Source organism: Arvicola amphibius, chromosome 18 (assembly GCF_903992535.2).
Source record: "Arvicola amphibius chromosome 18, mArvAmp1.2, whole genome shotgun sequence".
Taxonomy (NCBI): Eukaryota; Metazoa; Chordata; class Mammalia; order Rodentia; family Cricetidae; genus Arvicola; species Arvicola amphibius.
In genome coordinates, this window is record NC_052064.1 from 1,479,766 (window position 1) to 1,505,962 (window position 26,197).

General features: G+C 36.1%; 1 protein-coding gene across 1 annotated transcript in view; it reads left to right on the forward strand.

The window, feature by feature from the left end:
- Positions 1-26,197, forward strand: part of LOC119804037 (cadherin EGF LAG seven-pass G-type receptor 2-like) — a 99,880-nt gene that overhangs the window by 57,371 nt on the left and 16,312 nt on the right. Inside the window, exons 14-18 of the mRNA XM_042054295.1 lie at positions 1,950-2,055; positions 2,602-2,823; positions 3,608-3,753; positions 21,358-21,499; positions 21,663-21,916. Of these exons, the coding sequence (XP_041910229.1) occupies positions 1,950-2,055; positions 2,602-2,823; positions 3,608-3,753; positions 21,358-21,499; positions 21,663-21,916 (870 nt within the window). The remainder of the gene's footprint in view (positions 1-1,949; positions 2,056-2,601; positions 2,824-3,607; positions 3,754-21,357; positions 21,500-21,662; positions 21,917-26,197) is intronic.

A 26,197-nucleotide genomic window follows, 5' to 3' on the forward strand; every position in this document is an offset into this window, starting at 1 on the left:
AGATAGCAACATAAATCCAAGTACACTGAACCTGATAGAAGAGAAAGTGTGAAATAGCCTCGGGCACCTTGACCCAGGAAATGATTTTTCTTTCAATTTTACATTTTTCAAGATGTAAAGAAATGGATTTTGTAGTTTGGGGGAAAATAAAATTCTATTCTTTACTTCTTATCATTTGAGAATATTGAAATCTCAAACCTTGAATCTGAGAGTCATAATTCTCTAATGGCCTTCAGTGTTATTGCTGTCACGCATTGGATTTCTATAATGTTTGTACCAGCCTTGGTTATTTTCTTACAGTATCTATAATTCCTTTCCATGTTCATTTTATTTTTACTTTTTTGTATGATAAAACACAAATAGGCTTACCAGAGGCAATAATTTTAGTGGAGCACGACCATTATGAATTAACTGAGTTATTGATGCTACTGCCTTTGATGTTATTTCTTTCAACTGCCTTTATCTACTTAGAAGACAGACTATAAAATTTTAACAGTGGCTTCAGTTCAGATGCCACCTAATATCTTCATTAATTTCTAAAGAAACTCCTTCTCTTCCAGTTGGTTAATGTTCATAGCTTTTCATTTGTGTAAATCTTGGAAAATTTTGGAATCTTTAAAAAGCAAAGTATTTCAGTGCCAACTAATCACTTGAATGCTACACACAATTTTCCGGAATAATTAATGTTTATTGTTAGGGAAAACAGCTAGTATGGACATGACTATGGCATGGAAAGGACCTCAGATAAGCTGGAGAAGCCAGCATCAACCATGTGCTTTCCTTATGCTCTTGGAAAGTCTCAGAGGAAGTCAAGGCTGTGAGCACTGTGAGGATTATATATCTGATTGCACAAGATATGTGGACAGAAGACTTTTAGATTGCTTCGCCTGTGTATTTACTGTTATTAAACATCCTCATGACACCATGTCTGCCCTGTGCACCCATCCTACGAGAATAAAGCTATAGGACAAAAATATGACATGCTCAGACCCCTTAGTAGAGTGGACCTCAAGTTTTGTATTGGCTTGTTTTTGAAGTTTTCAGTTTAGACTTATTTTTGAGATATTATCCTCCTTAATTCTAATCAAGATTTAACTCATGTTCCAGGACAGGCTCCAAAGCCACAGAGAAACCCTGTCTCGAAAAACCAAAAAAAAAAAAAAAAAAAAAAAAAAAAGATTTAACTCATTTTTGGAAAAAAGGACATAAATTTATTGTAATGTCATTGCAACCATCTTAAATGCTTATCTGTAATTTCAGATGTCCCTCAACTTAGTATCAATAAGCTCCAATTTAACCATTTCTAAATTGAACATTTTATAAGTTGAAAATCCATTTTCTGTAAGTGATGGTTCATCGTATTTCAGCACCACAGTGTGCTGCAGAAAAGTAGCCATTTTTCTCATGATGCCATGGCTGATGGAGGCCTGGGTGCACTCTACTGTGCAGCTTCGTAGAGATAGCTAGCCAGGAACAGTTCAAACTTTCCTGTGGAAGCCAGTGTCTAAGCGCATCCTTGAACACCTGAAATATAACTTTTCTTGGTTGCACTGCAACTGTGAAGTAAGTGATAATCTCAACCAGATTATTATTAACTAATGAGTGCGTGCGTCTTCAGTATTTTTCCTCTTTGTTTCTTTTTTAAATATATCTCTTTAAAAATGCTCGCCCGAATAAAGTATTTGCCTAAAATAAAGTATTGCCTGAATAGAATAAAAGTGCATTCATTATAATTAATTACATATGTTTTTAATTTTTAGTATGGTTACTTTTTAAGCTAAGATTACATACATGGCTTGTCCTTGTAGCTCATAGGATATTCAACTAGACTGTAGTATTGTACTGTATGCTTTTATTTAATGGTTTACTATCTTCTCTCTGGATCCATAATTGGCAAAATTGACATGTACTCCAAACAAAACTAAAGGCATGTTATTTTTCATTTGTAGATTGGACCTACACATCTAGATTATGATAATACCATTTTTGCAGGAATGGACTTTAAATATACATTGTTTGTAAGAGTCTCTGATGAAGGAATTCCCGTGCTCTCAAGTAAGAAATTGTAACTTCAATATCTTAAAATAGTTTGAATTAAATAAGATACATAGCATCTTAAATATTAGTTCTTAGATATTTTATAGTTAAAATGCTCTAATCATATGTTATAATAATGCATTAAATATACTTAAATTAGCTTACTTAGTTCATGTATATCACTATTTAAAAACTGAAAGCCAACATAAAACTAGAATTAGGTGGAAATAATGCTTCTCAAATGTTAAATACAGAACTTTGCAGTCACTTGAAAACTCTTTAATATAATCTCCCTATAATATTTGCATGTTTAAAATATTGAGCAAGGAATCAGTGTATTCTACATTGGATAATATTACAAATTTGTCAATAAAGTATTTTGTGCTAAACTTAGTTTTAACTACTCTATAACTAAAAGTAAATAATTTACTAATAAAACATAAATATGTTTGTGAAATTATATACATTTAATATATAGAATAAGTTTGCTTTGAAGAAAAAATAAGAATTGTTGAAGAGGACATATCATTGTTCTATTTACTCTCATGAACTTTTTCTCCATAGCAATCATTAGAATCATATTAAGAGTGAACCGTATAAATGAATTCAATCCTATTGGAACTATGATGTCATTCACCTTCAGTGTATTTGAAAATAGCCCAATTGATACACTAGTTGGAAAAATTACATATACCGATGGAGACTGGCCATTTAACAATGTACAATATACCATTGTTGGAGGCAACTTTGGAATACTACCCAAATTTTACATTGAACCAGATACAGGTAATTGTAAAAGCAAGTTAATAACCAAAAGGAGAACAGGTTTTCTCCAGGGCCAAGCCCCTGATAGGTTTCCTAATCCTAAATGGTCAACTTTAAACACATGTACATGCAGGTAACACTAATTGGATTCAGTAGATTGTATACATACAGAGGTATTTGTGTATATATGCATATATGTATGCATATATAAATCTATATAAGTGCAATATGTAAGTATGCATTTATGCGCAACAATAATAGTTATAAAAGAAGAGGATATAAACTCGAGAGAAATATGGAAGGAGTCAGAGCAACAATGGTGAAATGTTTAAAAGACACTAACACAGTGGACTCCTGTCAGAAACTCTGAGAAGTTAAAATGAAAAATAAGCATCTCATTTGGAAGGCAGCTTATTTAGAAACATGGAATGAAAACTTTTCATCAGAAGCCTTCCCTTGAGCCAAATAGTGCTCACCTTGCTTTGTTAACTGCATCCATAATTCTTAGCTACCACAGAGGGAGCACTGAGTCTTTGATCTTTGATATATTGAAGCTCAGAAAGCCTTTGCACACATGTTCTTCCAAATGCCTAAGAAGGTGCAGTAGGTGACTAATGCATGAATTAACATCTGGCATGATTCAACTGTGGAAGCAGCGATACGAAAATGTAACCAAAATCAATTATATCATGTAAATTCCGTTTTCTACTGTAACAAAGACTTCATTTGTATGGGTTATAATGTGGCATTGATTGAGACTGTTAGGTGATACCTCGGTAACAAGCTTTCCCCTGTTTTGTTTTAGGAATCATAAAGTTGTTGGACTCCCTAGACAGGGAAGCAGTTTCTCAGTATAAGATAGCTGTGAGAATCATAGATGTGACCAACGACGCCCTTCCTGACCCTCTCAGGCAGAGAAGTGCTACTGCTCAGGTGACCGTTCATGTTCTGGTAAGGATGCATCAATGTTGGGGGCATTCTTGTCACATAAGAGACAGACGTACTCTCAAGACATGAGAAGAGGGGATAGTTGGCAATGGTTGGTAGAGTCTTTCAATGTTGACCTAAGTTCACAGAGACATGTGTGGTCCCACTACTTCTTAACTGTAATGAACAATGGTAAAATTATTAGTACGTGCAAAATACTGTGTTAATGAATCAAAAATCAGAGTTTGTATGAAGAAAGAGCCTGGTATCACAAGTTGCACTTAATTTATTAGAACTATAACTGTATAACAGAATATTTTCTGTAAACAAAGACACACTTAGAAGATTTGGGGGGCTACTCTGATGTACTTTAATTGGCTATTTGTTTATCTTAATGTTTTTTCCGTATCTTACTTTTGGTGTGGGATTACTTTCATATTTTATGTAATAGAGACTAACATATCAGTCAGACTTTCATAGCATGAAGTATAGACACAAAGACTTTTAAATAATTAGCGTGAGAATATAGTTGAGCTGATGTGTTTGAGTTTTACAACAATATAATCAAATATATCACTTTTATTGGTGGAAATGTGCAGAAAAATGAATTACTGTTTATAGATAGAGACAGACACCCTTTTTTTCAAGCTATTATATTCTTTTCGCTGCTTGAGAACTGTAAGATTTTCTACCCTGGATGGCAGAGAAAAGGCAGGAATTTCTAAACAAATGATGATTTAAAGCCGCAGACATTGAGTAGAGCCTTTGCATAATGCTTTGAGGTGAATATTTTCACATGTGCTGTGGTGAGCTGAACCTCTCAGCGGTGCCTATGGCTTCATGCTGTAATCCCCACTACAGCCTCGTTATGACTGGAAAATGCAGTAAACCAGGCCAAACTCTTTTTAGAGAGAGATTTAATGAAGTGACTTTAATGCTTTTTACCGTGACTCAGGATGTAATGAACTAACGAAACTTCTGGATGATACAGGCTTCCCGAAACATATCTTACCTCACTCATACATGCAGTTTCTCTATTGGGAGAGGACCGAAGTGAAAGCACTTCTAAACCTGCTACTGCCATTGCATTCTACAGGGCATGCCTAAGATCCAGTAGGTAGGGTTGCTATATTCTTTATTGATGCAGTACTCTTATCTCTTTCATTATTGGAATTAGAAAGATACAATCAGGTAAAAAAAAAAATTACTTGGTATCTTGAGATCAGGCAAAGCTTGTACATTTCTTAGAACTGCCAACTCTTTAAACCGAAAATATTCCAGAGGACACTGTTTGGAAGTTACTAATATTTTATTCAGAAAGTAAGTGAAGGCCAAAATTTCTAAAAGCACAGGTTTTGAAAATAGTTCCTTATTTTTAACGAGACTAAATCCCGTGATGAAGATAAATGTATTTGAGTTTTATTACTTCAATCCAAGCATAAGAATGCATCTCTACTTTGTCAGAATAAACTAACAAAAATCTATGCTTTTTGTAAACTAAAAACTTAGTGTTCTTTTGGACTGAATGGTCATACACTCCCAGGTTTCTAGGTAGAGTCATGATCTCCAGTGTGATTTGTTTGGCGTTATTTGCATTCGCACTAAGAGGTCACTGAATGAGTGAAGACAGGAAGGTGGTGCCCCCCCCCCCCCCCCCCGGTCTGAGGGTTAGTACACTCAGAGGATAATGACCTCTGCAGGGAGTATACTCTTTGTAGACATTCTGAGAAAATCCGACTACAGCAAGCGCTCGCTGGAACAGACGCCCGTACAGATCACTGTAGAAGACTGTGAGAAAGCCGATTTCAGTTATTTCAGCCAAGCAGGCTTTTGTGTTTTGTTATGGCAGCCCACAGAGGCTTGAAAAAATATTTGAAAGATATAATTTTAAATCTATATCCTTAGCAAATGTGGATAGGTAAATGAAAGGAGGTTAAGTGATGAATTAGTATATAAATAGGTAGAATAACTCAACAACTCATTTTGGAAAACTGATAGAAGGAACCTATCTTCGGAGCAATAAAATCCCTAAAAGACACTATTCCTGTCCACCCAAAGACCAAAGTTTTGTATCCCTAACACTCAAGGTAAGCAAATCAAGCTTTATACCACTAGTGTGCCTGCCAGAGTCTGAAGCAAGCCAAAGTTGAGGCTTTGACTCAAGTAAAACCAAAACAAAGTAAAAAAAATTCCCCAAGCAAAAATCATCTCATAGCATGATCATATATTGTGTATTACACCATAATGTACTTGCTGACAAGAATTTGCACACAACACTGAAGGCTTTTTTGTCTCCTGCAAAGAGCGTGATCGATTTCCTCGGAGGATCGTTTCTCAGTCGTCACTGTCTTTTTCATGATTCTTTTTGAAGGAATTGTTACCAAACATATGCCCTTTGTTTCCAGACTTAAGTACGGCGGCTCTCCCAAGGCAGATGCATGCTCCATTTCTGGAACATGCAAAGGTTTGCCATTCTCTTTACATCTCAAATAATAATTGAATAATGGATAAAAAAAAAATGAGTTCCTGGAAAGAGTAGTCACAGGCTCAAAACTCATTCTGTACGAAGCCATTAGTCTGACAGCATGCAATGTCCACACAAAATTGGTCTGGCTTTTGGGGGAGCTACCTGTTTAGAATGGGGGTTTTACTAACTTTTCTTTTAAACAGAAATGACCCTCTGAAGTGGGGAAGTTTGTACATATATTGTACATTTCTGCTAGTGAAATATAGAGAGAGATCTTTAAGTTGGATCTGTTGGCTTCGGGACCTGTGAATCTGTATGATGGGAACTATATACCCATGTTGAGTGGGAGCACACAATCTCATTTCACTTATACGCATTGTCCCTGCAAGGGGTGCAGATTTAAAAGGCGTAACTTGGGTTCGAATTCCAGCCTTCCCAGTTATTATTGTGGAAACAGGACAGGCTGTTGAAACATTTTAAACTGTTTCTTCATCACAAAATGCTGAGGATACACTATGTAATCCCTGAGCATAGCTGAATTTTAAACATAACTCTGTAAAGCACTCTGAGACTGTCCACATCTTTTGTAAACAAACAAGGAACATTCCACAGATGGAGAAACACCCCTTGACATTGTTTTTCTGTTGGCACAACATATTTTATCAGGATGAGGTTTTCATCATTTTTTCCACAAAATAAAAGCTAGAAACGACTTAGCTATGACTGATAAACACGTTTAAAATGTTCTTGATTTTACAGATTGTGGATTAAAAATAGAGCAGAAATGCTCCCCATCTTGGGTATCATTTAGAGCACACGGTTCCTTGAATTGTTTATGTTAATAGGAAACTTAAACTGTAAAAACTATCAATCAATTTCTTTCATGCGCTAAGAATGGCGGAGTTTGGGGAATTTTAAAATATAGCATAAAGAGCTAACCTACTACAGATTTTATTTATAAGTTGTGCAAGATCACATTTGGATGGGAAAAGGAATGCAAGCTGAAGGAGACAACAGAAACACCAAACATCATGGTAGATACTGAGCTGGATAGTAATCGTTCCTTTCAGTGTCCCCAGGTTTCTTCATATATATATATATATATATATATATATATATATATATATATATATATATCTTTCTGAACTAAATTATAACCGAGTAATTTTAATTTATTATGTTTTAAGCCCCTGAAGACAGAAATCTTTCTCATATATCTTTTCTCATTATCTAATTATCAAAGTAGTTCCTTAAATATTTATTTAGAAGAGTATATATTGGAAGTGTGGCAAGAAAGTGTGAGTAGAATAAATGCCTTGAACCCTAAATGTTATCACAAGAAGGAGAATATTAGAGAATATGGAACAGAAATGTATTTGTTCTCCCTTTGACATAATGGAAACTCTGACCCCCCTCGTCACTCCTCAGGAGCAACTGTCTCCAAGAAGCATTCTTTCTGATTTTCATCTTTTATTTTTAGTGAAAGACTTTCTCAAGTTATGATAGCTCAAGTTTACCATATATAATTATATTAATACAATGTGTTTCCTTGATTATATACAAAAAGCAAATGCACAAACATATATGGGGGATATTTAAGCGTGTACTTTTGTATCACTCTGTCTATCAAGTAAGACAGAATCTGGTGATTACTTCAAATAAAACCACGATACAACAATGAACATAAAAGGGTATTTCCTGGCTAGTATTTAAAATTCTGCCTAGAGTTATTTCATCAGCAAATGAAGGTTAGAATTAATCACAAACATGATTCCCTATAAAGTATTATGGAAAGGAATGAAGGATCTTTTAATTAACGTATTCTTTGACAATTTAATCCATGTAATTTTGATTACATGCCTCTCTCCATCATCTCTTACCTCTCTCCCCCACCCTCTTCTGCGCCCTGAGTCTGCTCTCATCTTAGTGTCATTTTGTTTAGTTGTTTTTGTGTGTTTGGTTCTTATTTTGTTTTTATTTTGTTTGTTTGTTTGTTTCTTCCCTTGCTTGGTTTCTGGTCCCTTGGGTTTTATCAGGGTCTCTTACGTGGGAATGTCTGCCAATGTACCTATGGAAGCAATGGCTACATCACTGAAAGCCTTGACTTCCTTTCCTCTAGTGACCCTCCATTGCCATTCATAACTCTGCACAGGACAGGGACCTAGATCCCCTCTTCTATCGATGACTGAATGTTCGCAGGCTCAGTCTTGTGAGGGCTTGTAACCGCAACTGATGCAAATTTGAGTATTCAGCCATATCATGCTCACAGAGCAGCATTTACTAGCTAAACTCCTGCTCATTTTGCCCTCTATTATTTCTGTGTCCTTTCCCAAGGTTCACCCTGCATCTTGGAGGGGGCTGTAAGGATGTCCCGTAGAGCACACAACACTTACTTGTTCTCTGTAACTTGGGCAACTATGAGCCTTTGCATTAATGACATTCTTTGCAAAGTTCCTTTGATCAAGGCTGACAGAAACACTAGTTTATAGATATAAACATAGTTATTTAGAAAGCAGTTTAGCCACGTGTCCACTTAATAAAACAGAAGTATTCAGTTCATCCCTTGCTTTTATGATTTCTGAAGCCATGGGCCCTTGGCCAGGTCCACAGTAATAGACATGAACATGTTCCTAGGAAGAATGGTCCCGATCCAATCAGAAATCAATAGGTTATTCCCACAATAGTCACCTGACTATTATGTCAGTAAGTCCCTCTTGCTTAACAAATTGTTGTAACACGCAATGTCTAAACCTTGGGAAGACCTTACTGTCTCTCCCTCGAAGCTGCCTGAATAGCAGCTTCCAGCCTTACAAAGGTTAACCAGAAAAGAGGGGACTTCCAGCTCAGATACAGAATGCATCTTTTTCTTCTGCAGTAGGGCCTTACCAGATAGTTCTAGGGAGAAACCATTGGAGATGACCCGTAATCTGTATGGTGTGGGGGAATCTCTGCACTTGATTGGCCAACTTCTTCTGTAGATGCATTCCACACCTGCCACTAGGCTTTGCCATCCAATAGCTCATGACTCCTGTAGTCAGCATTATCTACTAATTTACTGAGTATCCTTTACAGTTTTCTTTATTAAATTATAGGATTTTCAATGATGTTATGAAGTGGTACGTTTCTGTATGTTTCCTGATTTGCCTGACCCTATCTATACACCTTATTTTTTCCTCCACACTCTCTATTCGTAGAGCACGTGTTCTACCCCCAATACTCTTTATTATGTTCAAATTTCATCAAATTAAGAAAAATGAAAACATATATAATACATTTGATAACATCAACTTGGATATTTATTTTCTAAATAAAACTTATAAAATATTATTTTTTATATGTTAGTTTTAACTCTTTCAATTACATGGTGGACTTAAGGCATTGCATTTATTTTATTTATTAACTATTCTGTAATAATGCCTTGGACTTTCTATAGCTATATTGAGTTTATGCACTAATTAACTCTGATACTGAATTTAGTTGATGACTTCTGAGTTTTCTAGGGCTTCCAAAACAAAGTAACAGGAACGAGGTATATTAAAACAGCAATGTCTTCTATTTTTTGAGGCTTGACATCTCAAATTAAGGTGATAGTAAGTAGTGTTTTCTGAGAATGCTTTAGGGAATAATATATTCCAAATTTTTATTCTAACTTCTGCTGAAAGACATTAAGACTCAGTGTTATTGAGCTTTGAAACATATCATTCCATGCTTTCTCTTTTTATCTATGTTCTTTGTCTTTTTATATTTAACTTTTTCATATGATATATTCTGAGCATGATTTTTTTCCATTTCCCAACTACTCCTGGATCCCATCTATCAATCCAGTTTATGGTCTTCCCACTCCATCTCTTTATATTTCAAAAAAAGGAAAACACCAAAGACCTAAAGCAAGAAAAAAGAAAATCAAAACTAAAGAATGATATTACTTATAAGAAGAAAGGACATATTGGACTAAATTCCTACATTATTCCAACATGATTTCAGGCTAAGGACTTAAGAATACAAAATAAAATGTCTTTGGAGAGACAGAATTCAGCCTACTTATTACATATGCCATCTAAGTCAAATGTTGCATTCAAAGGGGAGTTTAAAATAATATCGAGCATGACTGATGGCCTCAGATATATAAGAATCTTTTGAACACTTTAAAAAGGCAAAGTTTGTAGAACTTGTAAAACTAGGTGACAGCCAATGTCCAAAGAAAACAATAGTGTATTCAAGTTAAAATAAAGCTTTGAATATGTATGCATTGAATGTCAAAATTATTTAAGCAATTATCTCTAGAACTTGGTGGGATATTAAAGAAATAGTTCTAAAATCTGGGATGACTAGATTTTGTTTATCCAGATCTTACACAGGAAGGAACTTGCAGAAATTTGCAAAGGAGAGAGAGAGAAAGAGAGAGAGAGAGAGAGAGAGAGAGAGAGAGAGAGAGAGAGAAACTAAGTTCAACTATATACCATCTACATCTACATATGGGTTCAATATCTACAAGAAATAAAAAATGTAAATAAACAAAAATGTGCAAATGATTAGTTTTCATTTTTTGTTATCCCATGAAACAATATTTTGATACTTAGCATTTACCTGGTGATTTGGTAAATAAATTGGAAAAATTTCTCTTATAAGTGAGAAATTAGCACCTCTCAATCTTGAAAACATATGCTCAAAGTACTATACCATCAACAAAATATTTCTGATCCTTATTGTAACCTATAGATTCAAAGACGATATACAGAAATGCTATGCCTTCATAAACCATTTCTTGCATTCAGGGCATATAGAGGCCCCTGTCATGTTTGTATTGAAAATATTATCAGCATGCATGTCTAGATATTGGACAACAGTGTCAGAAGCACTTCATAGGAATTATATGTTCTATTTATGAAAAGGAAAAAATGAACTTTTTGAATAGAGTAGCAAAATTACTTGTAAGATACAGATGAAAAAATCAGAAAAATGACAGACCACTGATTTTCATGAATGTAGATGCAAGCATCTCCAGTCAAATATAGCAAATCATTTCAAAAATTTGCAGAGATACTCATACATCATGATCATGTAATTATTCCTGGTACACAAACATATTTGAAAATTTTTTATAATCTATTATACCTATATTATAGGTATTATAAACTATATGTCTACTCTAGATAAGTCCAATTGGCATAATTACACCAGTAGATGCTGTGGTGCTTTGAATGTGTTTGAATGTTTAGCTCATGTAGAGTGGCATTATTAGGAGGTGCATCCTTGTTGGAGTAGGTGTGGCCTTGTTGGAGGAAGTGTACCAGTATGAATCAGGCTATGAGGTATAATATATGTTCAGGCCACACCCATTGTGACAGTTTTCATTTCTGCTTCCTGTGGATCAAGATATAGAACTCTCAGCTCCTTCTCCAACACCATGTCTGCCTGTATACTGCTATGTCCCACCATGATGATAATGAAGTAAGTCTTTGAAACTGTAAGCCATGCCAATTAAATGTTTTCCTTTATAATATTTGCCATGATCATGGTGTCTCTTCAAAGCAACCCTAACTAAGACAGACAAAAAAAATCTGATAAAATCAGGCCCTGCTTCATGATGAATATTCTAAACAAAGTCGTACTAGAAAACTTTATTGACATGAAGGAATATATCTAAAAAAATCTTCAAACTAATATTTTACTTAATGGCATAAAGATGCAACTTCTCATCTTAATTTTGGCATTACAGAAGAAATCCTAGTTAACACAAAGAGGGATGATACAATTGTTTTTGTTTGTGTGAGATATTTTTATATTTGGAATATATGAAAGAATAGATTAAGAGTCTTAGAGTTGGAATGTATTATAAAAGCTTGCCAGATAGTAGTATAATATTCTGAGTTGTTTTAAATAATCAACAATGAGCAAGTAGAATTTGAAATCATAAATATAATATTATTCACATAAAAATTCAAGAAAATAAAACATTAGGTATAAAGATAACAAAATAGGTCCAATGTCTATATGAAGAAAATTATAAAATTCAAATAAAAACAATAAAAGAGCTGCATGGAGAACTATTTCATGCTTACAGAGAGCAGACTCAATTGTTAGCATATCAGTTATTTATAACTTGCTCCAAAAAATCAATACAACCCAATAAAAATTTTACACACTTGCTTTAGGGATATTGACAAGGAATTTGGAAGAGTCAAAGATTCTGAATGAAACATTGAAGGATATGAACAAAATCTTTATGACAATATAGCAGGCTGTGGTGCCTCTAATTCCATCACTTGGGAGACCCAACTAGGAGAATTTCCATGAAAGCTATTGTGTGAAGTGCTGGCTCAAAAAATATATAAATCCATAGTAATGAAGATGGTGTCATATTATGAAAGAACAGAAAAATAAATAGCACAAATCCAAAGTACTCAGCAAAGACAGTGTCTACAGTAAGTAGCATTGGAGAGAGGCCGGGTGAAGGCCTCATGCTCTTGAGAGCCTGTATTCCGTGTGGTTTAACATTTAAATGTAAAACTTCTAGGAAATGTAGAAGAATTCAGGGGTACTGTTAGTACCAATTTTAAAGATACATCACGGACATGGGACACAAAGAAGTGCTGACCAGCCGAGTTTCACCAAAAGTCATTAGTTTTTCTTCTCAACGGTGATGTCCAAAAAGTTAAAGAAGAGCTACAGGCTGAGAGATAATATTTGTAAGAGACCTTCCCACTTTAAGACTATTGTTCAAAGAATTCCAAAACTGCAAAAGATAGTTGAACAAGGGATGAATGACAACAGAAACGAAAATCTTGAGCAGATATTTTACTAACAATTTGTAGGTGGAAGTAAGCATAAAACAATCTTCCGAACAGTGTGATCACACAAACTTTAATATTAAAACTATAATGAAAAACTAATAGAAATACATTTAAATGGTGAAAACTGAAACACTGGCACCACCAAATGTTGGCAAAGCTGTGGGACCTCAGGCTCTTGTGTTCCTCACTAGTGGTCAAAGCTGTGTGTCTACTCTAGAAAAGTTTAACATTTTCTAATGAAATAAAAAAATATTCAGTAGCACCACCTGGAAGGAACACTCCATAACATTTAGTTTAGTTAACAGGAGTTGCTTGGCCACCTCAAAACTGGTGTTCTGATGTCTACATGATCTCTGTTTATAACTGCTCAATTTAGAATCAAGTGGGATGCTCTTTAGTAGGTGAGTGGATGCCACTTATTTGAGAAATCGTGTTTTAGAAAAGATGCAATAGGTACATACTATCGCAAATTTTATTTTAAGGGCTAAAATCTAAGGAACTTATTCTTGAAAACCCTGGATGACTTTATTCAAGTAAATGGGGCTGTATTCTGAAAATGAAGAAACAATCTGAAGCTTCCTTTAGGAAAGCTAAGGGGACCTGCGACAGACTGGGACCAATGACGGCTGAAGAATCCCCAGTAGTGTTACTATTTTTACTTTGGTTTGATCCTTGGAAGTCTGCCAGACCATAAGAAAGCAAGTTCCAGGTTATGATTAGCAGACACTCTAGTGTTGGCTGCAGTGCCACTTCGCTGTCTGTCAACAGCCATACCATCTTGTATTAGAGCAGCGTGGCAGACATGTAACTACACTTGCCATGGAAACAAAGATTCCTCCTGAGAGTCTGAACACTGGGATGACAGCAACATTGGATGATCTACCCACACGAGAACGTTTCAGAGTCTTCTCTTTCTTCTTTGGCCAAAACAGGAAAATGCAGAAACAAATCCTGAAGGGGACTGCTTTTTATTTCTGTTATTTTTTACACTGTAAATGAGCTTAATTCCATTTCAATGTTGCTGTTGTTTAATACGAACTACTCTGCTTGTCATTTGTCCAGCCCAGAAAATCACCACAGCAACAACAAAAAGAAGGGTAGGAACTATATTAATTTGTTGTTGTTGTTGCTATTTGGCTCAGAAATGGTTAGAATGAGTTTAAAAGAAAAAAAAAAAGGCAAGAAAATCAGGTCTGTGCCCACTCAGAACGAAAGCCTTCTTGAGAAGTGAAAGCCCAGACTGAGGCTAGAGGTAGTGTGTGCTTAGACCACAGAGATAACATGAAAATGGCCCCTGGGTGTCCTCAGAGACTGAGGATGTACACTCAGAGTCCAAAAACTCAAGAACATATGTTTTACAAGGGAGAAAGCCAACATACAAACTTTCCTATAAGTACTACAAATACCATATGGGAAACTGATCCCATAAACTAAGAAGAAAAACATAATAATGGAATGAGTTTTGAATCCCACTGTGCCAGTTAAGGAATATATTCCAGTCTTTTATCCTGACTTCCAAAAAGTATGACTGAATTGACGTGGGAGATCTGACAAGTATTTCAAGGACCTTCTCTAACTTTTCTTGCAAATCTTACACAACTTCCTACATTGTCTTGTTACTTGCAAAAATGGAAAATTGAGGAGTGAGAGAAAGAGAGGGAGAGAAAGGTGGAGACCAAGAAACAGTGACAGAGAAAAAGCTAAGGCATACATTGTAGAAGGAGCTAAGGGACTGCGTCCCGCCACCTGGCTAGCTTTACACCCAAAATAATTACACGGAAACTGTATTCTTTTAAACACTGCCTGGCCCATTAGTTTCAGCCTCTTATTGGCTAATTAACACAAATTTCTGTGTAGCACCATGAGGTGGTCCTTACCAGGAGAGATCTTAACCTGCGTCCATCTCGGAGAGGAGAAGCATGGCGGCGACTGCTTATGGCGACTGCCTGAAGCGTCTCCCCGATTCGGCTTTCTTTGGCCCACAATTCTGTTCTGTCTACTCCGCCTACCTAATTTTCTGTCCTCTCAAAGGGCCAAGGCAGTTTCTTTATTAATCAATGAAAATAACACATAGACACTCCTCCATCAATACATTATTAGATTTTTGTATTATATAAAATTTTAATTTGTGTTTTCTTTTTCAAGTAATGCTGTTAGATGGTAGGAAATTTAAGTTGCAGATGGCCTCAATAGGAACATGCAAGAGAGCTTTGTTTCTGTTTGGAAAACTATCCCCTTGCAGATAAACTTTTATTTCATTAGCTAATTATTTTGTGTGTGCCTATATGCCTGATCATGGCACATGCCATCATTTCTGTGTGGAGGACAGAGGAACACTCTTAGGAGCTGGCTGTCTCCTCCCATGTGGTTCTGGGGTTTGATCTCAGATGTTCAGGCTTAGTGGCAAGTACTCTTGCCACCGAATGATCTTCTTGGCCACATAGTTTGTAGTTATTAAAGAAAATTGGATATCAATGACTTTATCATAAACTATTAGAAGTATGAACACATATGAAAGTAGCCTATGTTTCTTACTTTTTTTTGGTTTTTCAAGACAGCGTTTCTCTGTGTAGTCCTAGATGTCCTGGAACTAGCTCTTATAGACCAGGCTGGCCTCAAACTCACAAAGATCCACCTGCCTCTGCCTCCCAAGTGCTGGGATTAAAGGTGTCCAACACCACCACTGAGCTTTCTTTCTTACTCTTATTAATAGCTTATGAACTAGTTATATTTTAATCAAATCTTGAATAATTTATGTTTAAATATTTAAAATAGTACTTCATTCAGTTCAAGTATATTTATTTTTCTTTTCCTTTTCTGAAATTTTTATACTTTCTTAGAAGACCATTTGTGGTTTACAATTTTGTGTACTTACTGTTTTCAGGTTTGCCTTTTTATAATAAAAAACTATCTGGATCAGAATGAGTCAAGAATGTCAGGTAGCACAGAGGACTCAGGGAATGAGAATTCCAGATCTCACTTTACAAAGCATAAGAGACAATCATGGGTAATGATTAAAACCTTAATAAATTTCAGCATTAGCATCACTATTGAGAACTTTTCCTAACAACTTCAGTCTACTCGAGTTTATTTTCATGTGCCTCTTTAATATACACACCATCAGTACATACTTTAGCTTTGGGGATTTTAATCACACTATGGTGTTATTTTTTATTACTCAAGATTTCAAATACAGACAGAAACATGAAATTCCCAATTTCACATAATTTTTGTTTTTATCTTTATTTTTAATTGAATGAACATTTATTTATTGTATGCATTCACCTGAGTACCTGTGGACTTGAGAGGAGAGCTTTCAGGTGTCTGCTTTACTTCTATCATATAAAGTTGTTTTTTCTTTACTCTTGCTCTGTGGGTCCCACCACTCAGTTCCCAGGTAAATACATGGAGACTTAGTCTTACTTGTGAATGACCAGCCTTAGTATGGCTTGTTTCTAGTCAGCTTTTCTCACTTAACTAATTATCCTGTCTACCTTTTGCCTCTGGGTTTTACTAGTCTCTGTTATATACCTTTCTTTCCTTCTTACTTCATGACTGGTTGTGAGTTTGGGTGGCTGACCCCTGGTGTCCTTTCTCTTCTACTCTGCTTAGCAGCCCACCTGTCTCTCTCTCCTGCTTAGTTATTGGCCGCTCAGCTCTTTATTAGACCATCATGCGTTTTAGACAGGCAAGTAACACAGCCTCACAGAGTTAAACAAATGCAAGAGAAAAGAATGCAACACATCTTTACATCATTAAAGACATATTCCACAGCATAAACAAATGTAACACACCTTAAACTAGTGTTTCTCAGCAACCAGTTATAGAACACAGGTTGTCGGGATTGAAGACCCGAACCTTTACCACTGTGTCATCTTAGTCAGGCCCCTTTTATTTAATGTAAAAGTAATGTGTTGAAAAGTGTCTTAGTCACTTATTTGTTGCTGTGATAAGATTGTCTGATATATACAAGTGAAAAGAGGCAGGCTTTGTTTGGGCTCATAGTTCATCACGGACAGTTGAGTCCGTGATGGTGTGGAGTCCGAGGCAGGAGTTGACCACACTGTAGCTAATGTCAAGAAGCAGTGAGCTAAGAATTTAAAATTTCTCGCAGATGTGCCTGAAGGCCTCTTTTCTTAGAAGATTCTAGATTCCAGCAAGTGGACAATTAACAATTATTAGCTTACCATCCAGGTATGTCTATATAATGTGGTTTCCATGGCAATTTGTTTGCCAACATTCCTTCCTTATTTCAGAAGTTTACATGTGATGGTTTCTCCTCTCTTGTAATAGATACATATATTTTAAAACGCAGGAAGCTAGCAAGCCATTTTATTAGAGAACTTTCATGTTTTTAATTGCTTAAGTGTAAGTTTCTTTCGGCTCAGCTCAAGGAACCTCTCTGCCGACGCAATAATCCAAATCAGACCAAATCAAACCAAATTAGAAAAAGTCCAGGTTTAATGGATGCCAGTGCTCCCCAGTGGCCCTCCAAGAAAACACAGAGCGGGGAAGGAGAACAGGGAAGACCATGCATTTGTTCTCTGGGGGGCAGTTTAAATAGCCTGTGGGAGTGGTCTTGACCCTCTCTGGGGAGGGGTCATTGTTTGGCAGGCTTTTGCAGAGGTGGAGTCTGGACTGCAGCAACTCCAAGGGGAGGGGCCTTGTAATGAAACTTTCCACCAAACATTCCAGACTCCTTGGATATATAGATGCCAGGGGGCCTGGGGTAACACTTCGACCCAAACATTAAGATCACACTCATACAGAAAAAGTAAATATTGTTAAGGGTATAAATTCTTTTCAACATTATAAACCTGTACCACCCATGACTATTTTTACCAAGTATTTTGTCCTTTCTTCCTCTTTTTAAATTGCTTTATATTTACATTTTTAAATAATTTTTTATCATGCTTTCCCTTACCACAACTCCCCTTAGATCCTTCTTTCTTAACCACCTTACCTGGTATCTGAAATTACCTGGCATGAGTGAAAAGGAAATGCAGAACATGCAACAAACCTGCTTAGGAGTTCATTGGGGATGGGTGCACAAGCCTGGTGAGGACGGTGTGTGTGGAGAGAGAGAGAGAGAGAGAGAGAGAGAGAGAGAGAGAGAGAGAGAGAGAGGGAGGGAGGGAGAGAGAGAGAGAGAGAGAGAGAGAGAGAGAGAGAGAGAGAGAGAGAGAGAGAGAGAGAGACTGGGCATGGGGTCTGTCTTGCAGGGTGGCAGATATACCCAGTTTCCTTCACTGAAAAAATTTCCCCTCCCCCAGCAGGTATCAGTTGTAAATAGCTTCTTGGTTAGGGAAAGGACTCTTATGACCAATTCCCCTTCAGTGCTAGGGCTGATAAAATAGACCAAACCCAACTCTAATCAGAAGGTGTATGGAGGGATATTATGTCCTCATTAAGGAAAAAATCCACAAGGGTGACATCACATTATGTCCCCAACTTCATGACTGATCCACTTATTATTTCTGTTTTACTTTAAAATCTAGAGTACAAACCATATTAAGTAAATGATTCACAGCTTCCTAAGTTGTCCAAATTTACCATATTTGTATTTAAAAACTTATTGAAAGATTTACTCACTTGTGTTTTCTAGTGTATGTGCATTCATGTTTGCCTCTGTAGACACACACACCATGTGTGCCTGGGTTCCCAGTAGATCAAAAGAATGTTCTTGATTTTCTGGAACCCCAGTTATCCACTAAATCCTATAGGTGCTGGGAACTGAACCTGGGCCTTCAGGAAAATAGTGAAGGCTCTCAACTCCTGAGCCACAGCTCCACCTCCTGCAATGAAAAGCTTGGTGAGCTTCTGTGTGTGAAGACAATTGTGGAGGCCGCAAAATGTGAGCCTATTTCCACATTGACGCAAGGTCAGAGAGTTGGAACTTCCCTCTATTCCATCAAGGTTCTTGTGTTTCTACCTCAGACAAAGGTCCCACATAGATTTGGACCAGAGAGTTCTGCTCCCTCAAGGTTATTGTCAACAGGTATGGCTAACTTGTTTTTCAAGAACAGAGAAGTAGCTATGTTTCTACCTCAAACAAAAGTCTATGGATCCTACTAAGTTCCATTTCCCTTAAGGAGATAATTTGGATTCCACCCAGGGGGTGGTTTGCCTACAGAAAGCTTTGGTCTGTGGTGTGCGCAACAGAATGTTTAACTTTGGAGGTAGCCCTTCCCTCTTCAATTGGTATGTTAATTTCCTTGTAACATCTTAATGCAGGTTTTTTTTTCTTTTTGTCTTACTCCTATCTTTTGGGGTCAGGGGTATTTTAAGCAATTGGAAATTAAACACAGGCGGTGAATTCCAGTACTCACTGGATCTCCCTCTCTATACTGTTCTATATGTTTCTGCTTTATTTTTCTTTGCATCTTCATATTCTTTACTAATATCTTCTAAATTTCCATTCCTCTACACTGGAAAGAGGTATTTTTTTCAAGGCTGGTCCTCAACAGACAATGTATTCTATTCCAAGTGAAATAAAAGTGAAAAATATTGCTTAAATTATGATTTATGTGTTAAGACTACATTTTATTTATTAGGAACTAAGAAAATTTAAATAGTATGCTTTATTTAATAACCACTTTAGGTAATCATGTAACAAAACAGGGCTTGAAAATGCCTTTCTAGATTACTCGAAGATAATTGCAACTCAATTTATTTCTCTTTAATTGGGAACAGGTTTTAAAGAACTTACCAAATGTACTGGCTGTTTGTTTTTATTTATTGAAATTTAGTCAATAAATACATGTCATAAGATTTCAGAGTATGTTTGTTCCAGAATTTTGGTGATTCTAGTTTTTTAGTTGTATGAACAACTAAAGTCATGGTTTTGCTTTCTTGTGTTCTTTGTATTGGTCCAATTTCCATAAAGAATAATAACTTAGTAACACGAACACGCTATGTTCTAATGTGACAAGAGATCCAGTTACTTAAGAAAATGATGATCTTTTGCCAAAATTAATTCTGGCAAGCAAGATTGGAATGATATATTAAATTCCAAGCCATAGGAACAGCAAGCACCTCAAAATAAGAAACTGATGATTCAAGGTTGGCAGAGCCCTCTTTGCTTAATTTAAGAGAAAGCTTAAAATCTGGCCATAATGTTGGAACACTAAGGAGGTCCTTCTTCCAAAATGTTCCCAGGGCTTCAAACTGTAATGGGAATATCAAAATGATTGTGGAGAACTACAGTCCCAGCAGGCTATTTAGAGATGAGCTCTGAGTCCACCAATAAGTGTGAGCCGTGTATGATAGTAACGGCAATTGTAAAAGCATTTAGATTATTTATTTCTGAAAAATATTTGCTTGGCTCTGTATTTTTTAAAATGACATGTTTTTTATACTTGTTAATCATTTTATGCTTGCTTTTACTATGTTAAGAACATAGATTAATTTTTAAAGATAACCACAATCCTTCCAAATACATTCAAATCAACTTATTGATTCCTGTTCCTACCACTTTACTCTTCTCTAGTAACTTGGATTCTTCTGGTTATCAGTTTGTAACTTGAAATGATAATCCTTAATAAAGACAATGGTGCTCCTTAGCCCCATTATAGGGCTTTTACGCATGAGCACTTGAAAATTAAGTAGCACTGTTTCATACGTGTTATTCAGAAGGAGCAATTACTGGCTCTAACCAGTGGCATCAGCTCTCCAGTATATACGTCTTATTTTACGAGCTAGTAACTCGAGGACAAGAGAAAGGTGAGTGAGTAAACCAGTAGAAAATATGTGTTGAAATAAAGTTTTTGTGAAGAGGTACATTGGATAAAAATTGCAGAGGTGCGGAATCCTGTGGACATCACTTTGAGGACTTAAATGACCATTATTATTCTGCAATCATAGAATCAAAGTCACTATAAGTCTGTGAGTGTGTGTATGTGTGTGTGTGTATATGTGTATGTATGTGTGTGTATGTGTGTGTATATGTGTATGTGTGTGTATGTGTGTATGTATGTGTGTATATGTGTGTATGTGTGTATGTATGTGTGTGTATGTGTGTGTATGTGTATATGTTTGTGTGTATGTATGTGTGTGTATGTGTGTATGTGTGTATGTGTGTATGTGTGTATGTGTGTGCATGTGTGTATGTGTGTGTATGTGTGTATGTATGTGTGTATGTGTGTATGTGTGTGTATGTGTGTATGTGTGTATGTATGTGTGTATGTGCGTATGTGTGTGTATGTGTGTGTATGTGTGTGTATGTGTGTGTGTATGATGTATTGCTATAGTTCACTGGAAATTATCTAGGCTACCACCATACACAATAAAAGTTAGAGAACTGATTTATTATACATGGCAATAGTTGTGAAATATGATTGAATCTAAGAAAATATCCTTTTGTTGTAGAATGTGAATGATGAACCTCCTGTATGCACACCACCACACTTAGAAACTCAAATTTATGCCACCTTTAGGGGGCCTTTCGCTCGGCTCAGTTGTTTAGACAAGGACTCTCCCCAGGATCATCTCAGCTATTCCATCGTGGCAGGTAAAGCGTCACCTCCATGCTGTCTATCAGAGTCTCACGTCAGATGTTTTGCAACTGTTGAGGACATACCATAAAATATAGTTTAAACGAAAACTTAAGAAAGCAAATGAAAATGAGCTTTCATAATACAGTTCCCTTTGTTTTGTTAACTCACCATTCTTAGGAAACACAAACAATCAGTTCACGCTTTGGAGAGAAGGTGCCGAGTCTCCATTTCTGGCCACCAGGCAGGATTTCCCGTATGATCTCTTTCAAGGAGCTCAAGATGCAGTGACCTTCCAGTTGCTTATTGAAGTCACCGATGAATTGGGTGAGAGCGCAGCTAGTCAGCTGACGGCCACCGCTACGGTCATCATTCACGTGCTTCCCTGGACCACAGCACAGCCAGCTTCTTCCAGAAACACGGCTCCGACTACAGTAAGTAACAGTGGTGACCTGTAATTCTGAAGGCCTTTGAATGAGTCACAACGGGAAGTTCTGGAGCACAGTCATAGGAGTTATCCTGTTGTTTTGTCATTTGAAAGACTCGAAACATTTACATTAATTCAGTTGCATTCGCATCCTCACAGTAGAGGCAAACTATTGTAGCTGTTAGCCCTCTGTGTTGAAGTGAGACAAATATATTAAAACATGATCATTTTTGTAGTCTTTGCTGTTTAGAATTCTTAGTAGTTCTGGTCAATCTTTTTTTTTTCAGATTTATTTATTTGTTTAGTGTACATTGCAGCTCTGCCTACATGTATGAGGGTGTCAGGTCCCTCATACAACTATTACAAACAACTGTAAACTGCCACGTAGGTGCTGGGAATTGAACCCAGGTCCTTTTGAAGAGCAGCCAGTGCTCTTAACCACCGAGCCGTCTCTCCAGCCCCAGTGTTGTTTATTCATACCATAGTGTGTCTTTTCTGTTTGAATCAGTACTCTGGAATCATTTGTTGTGGTAAAAGTGTCATTTTATGCTTAGAAAAGGCTTTTGGCAGCTTCCTCTTTTAAGAAGCATTGCTAGTTAGGATTGTTACATAGCATTTTGAAGAAACACAAGCATCAGTCCTCAACACATTGAAGTTAGTAATTTTAATATAGTTTGTAAAAACTACACACTGTCAAATTATGGTATACCTGTTTCAATAGTTGAGGCTGAAAATAAAGTAAGTTTTCCTGGGAAGTCTTTAGTTCTCCATTTAGAGGAAAATTAAAAATGTAGTTCTTTTTTTTTAAAAAAAAATATAATTCATATTTCCACATAAAGAGGAAAAAAACTTTTCAAGAAATAGGCATCAATTGTCCAGGAAGAATACACTAAATCCCAAGGCAGTGATGGTATTAGCTATTTTCTCTTCCAGGACTAAGAGGGTTGAGCATACAGCTTAGTGAGAAAGAAGAAGATCATGCTTGGCATATATGTAAACTATTGGAACAAGGGAGGTCTTGAGGCTGAGAGGGTTGGAATTAGAAAAGACCTGAAATTTCAACCATTTCATAGCAGAGAAGATAAATCCATAGTGTTTAGTGGACTTTAATAATATTCAAAGAAAAAGGTCAATGTGGTAGAATTGATTTTTGTATGAGTTCAGACAAGTCAAGTTACAACAGCCAAGTCCCTTTGTATAGCTATGACCTTACTAGCATGTCTTTGATGCTGTTATGTAAGAATACTAACACAAAGAGAAACACTTGAAATAAAATAGCCGTTTGTTGAGTTTAGAAAATATTTCTTGATTTTATAATTAAGTTTTGTGTTAGCTGTAGAAAAAAGTAGTAATCCAAATTTTACTATTCTAAATTTAAAGAAAATAAATGAAATTTTGATGGAATAGTGCTGACTGTTCTCCCAAGTGTTTAATGAAATGGGGTACATTATTATAAAGTATTAGTATTTAAGACCTTGAGTTTCCTTCCCATGCAGCCTCCATAAATGAACTGATTTTACTCATTAATTGAAGCTCCGTCTTCTGCTTCAGGGATTCTAGTCAGACATTTTATTCAGTTAAACTCCATCATTTACTACTTTAAATATGAATATTCCCCTGGTCATCACCAATTAGTTTTTAGTCTCTCTTCTCACTCCAGGCTATTCGTTCATAGAATTTCCACAAATATGGAGTCATTTTACAACTCAGGCAAACATTGCCAAAAGCCTGTCTTGTTGGCAATGTGGTCAGACGTTAGAGTAGCATTCAAAGGGTTAAAATGCATTGTTTCTCCTCCCTGGGTCAATGTGAACCTCACCTCTTTGTTCTGAATCATTCTACTCTAATGGATCCTGCTCTTCTCTGAGAGATTATTTTAGTCTACATTGCTATTGGGGATAAATACATACATCCAAACTTATTTTTATACACACATTTCTGCCACTCAAGAGGCTGAAAACAAAATCTAGCGAAGCAGAAGCCATTATAGTAAAATATATTAGATACAATAAAGATGTTCTGCATGAAAAAGTACAAAGATTTTTTTTTTTTTTTTTGCAGTAGAGCTAAGTGGTATTGTAATCTATACACTTCCCTTGGTGATACACATTAGGCTTTCTAAGAAAGGTAGGGCAATTAAAGCTGTCTGGAAGTGATTACCAACTTGTAACCTACGAAGTCATTTCCACTAAGTAAGTGTTTTCCACGCAAGCCATATCAGTGTTAATGTTTGTATGTGCACTTACATAATACACAGATCTCCACAGGGAGATTATATGTACTTTCTTTTTGCAGAAAAATTTTACCAAACCAGAAATAACCTTACAAGTTTTGTAGTCCAACTTGTTTATTATAGAGGAAGAAAATAAATGCTGCTCAAACAATTCTACTTCCATATCCTAGCTTAAGAGTGGGTAGACACATATGCAAAATCAACTACATATTATAAAATAGTTTTAAAATAGAATATTTCTGAAGTTTCATTAAAAGGATCACCAGCTAGCTACTATTTAATTTAAAGATAATATAAAATTATCAGATAAAATCACCCATGCCTTTAGCTGTTTGCTTATTTACTTCTTCGGCAGACTTTGGAAAAGCTGTTAGTATACAATGTTGAGTATGTTAAAGAAAAATAGATAACAAAAGATGTGACTAGATATGACTTCAATAATAGTGTTATGTTCAGCATTGTAGCTGACTCCCACGGAAGCGTTTTGAAACACGTGGCAGCCTAAGGAATATTGACTTTATTTTCCATTATGGAGGGTCTGCAGAGAGATGAGGAGATACTTGTGCCAAACACAATGTTTTTAAGTTTGGTAGGGTTTAATAAGGGTACATAAAAGACTAAGTGAATATTGGCAGATTGTGGAAGAAATACCCACAATAGTGATTAGTCATTTAGGGTAATGAACTAGATACAGGAGACTGGAAGATAAGACCTTTGTCTTTTCTTTGCATTGCTACATCAAAAACATATTTATGAAATAGTTTTTCATGCATTTTATAGAAACAAGTCAAAGAATATGAATATATGTCATCGGAAAGAGGATTTCTCTAAATAGCAATAAGCTATATCTTTATTATTACTATTATAAAGCAGATCTTTTTACTTAGTATGTTGACTTAGATATGAAAACTTACAAACATTTCTAAGTGGTCAAAGCACACTGCCAGAATTTTATCTGCTTCTAAAATACAAAACTTCAACAACAAGTTATAAAAATAGAACTTTCTTAAAACCAGATTGCTAACAATGTCTGCCTGTAAGTTCTAGAGAAATGAAGTTCTGATGATAAAAGCTTAAAGGAATTAAATTTTGTTGAATTATGTTATAAGTACTATAGAGTGCATCTTCAGTCTGAAACTCATTGTAAATGCAGAGAGAGAAGGACAAATGTTTCTTGCATCTTTTGGAAAACAGATAGAGGGTATCTCAGGATTGCAGTGTACTGAGGACACTCCACAGACTTCTGCGTATTTTACAGTGCTGAGTATGGTACAAGTAAAGTCAAAGGACCAATGCTATATGTTACAAGGAAAGCATGTGGCACTTTCTAGTTGAGAAAGGTGGTGGTGCATGAACTGTTGAAGAATTAGATGAAATCTTTGCTCCCTTTATGCAGAAAAGACGCCTGCATATGCATAATTTTATATTTTATTCCAGAGACTTGTAAAAGATCATCCTTGGAACCCAGATTAAAAACCCCTGAATGAAAGCCACATCACAGCATTCCCTGCCTCTGAATTTGTGAAAAAAAGTTTCAATGAACAAATATATGTCCCTTGGTACAAAGTAAACAAAGAAGACAGGCTACAGAGCCCCTGAGAACACTATAAAACACTCCTAAAAGGTGATAACACTTGTCAAGATAGACATTAGAATAAGTAACATGATTCCAGAAGGGAAGAAAGCAAGATTGAATGGCTTCAACTACAGAGCAAGCTAGATAAAAGGTTGATAGCAAACGATCCCGAACATGGACTGATGAAAATAAACAGAACCATTGTAAAGGGTCCCCTGATCACCCCAAACCTCACTCAGACTTTTGCGAGAAGGTAGAGAAGAGAGACACTAAGTCATCTTTCAAGAAGTGAATAAAATTCTTCAGCTTAAATGTATGTTGTCTAAAGAGACAATGAGGTAATCGGCTAGACACTGTTTCCTGCAAATACAATTCCCCAAAGGAATCATGAATCAAATTTCCAGAGACTGTGTGCAGCAAATTGAGACCATAATAAAAATTCCAGGACTAATGTCTATTTTGACAGAAGGGATGATGGT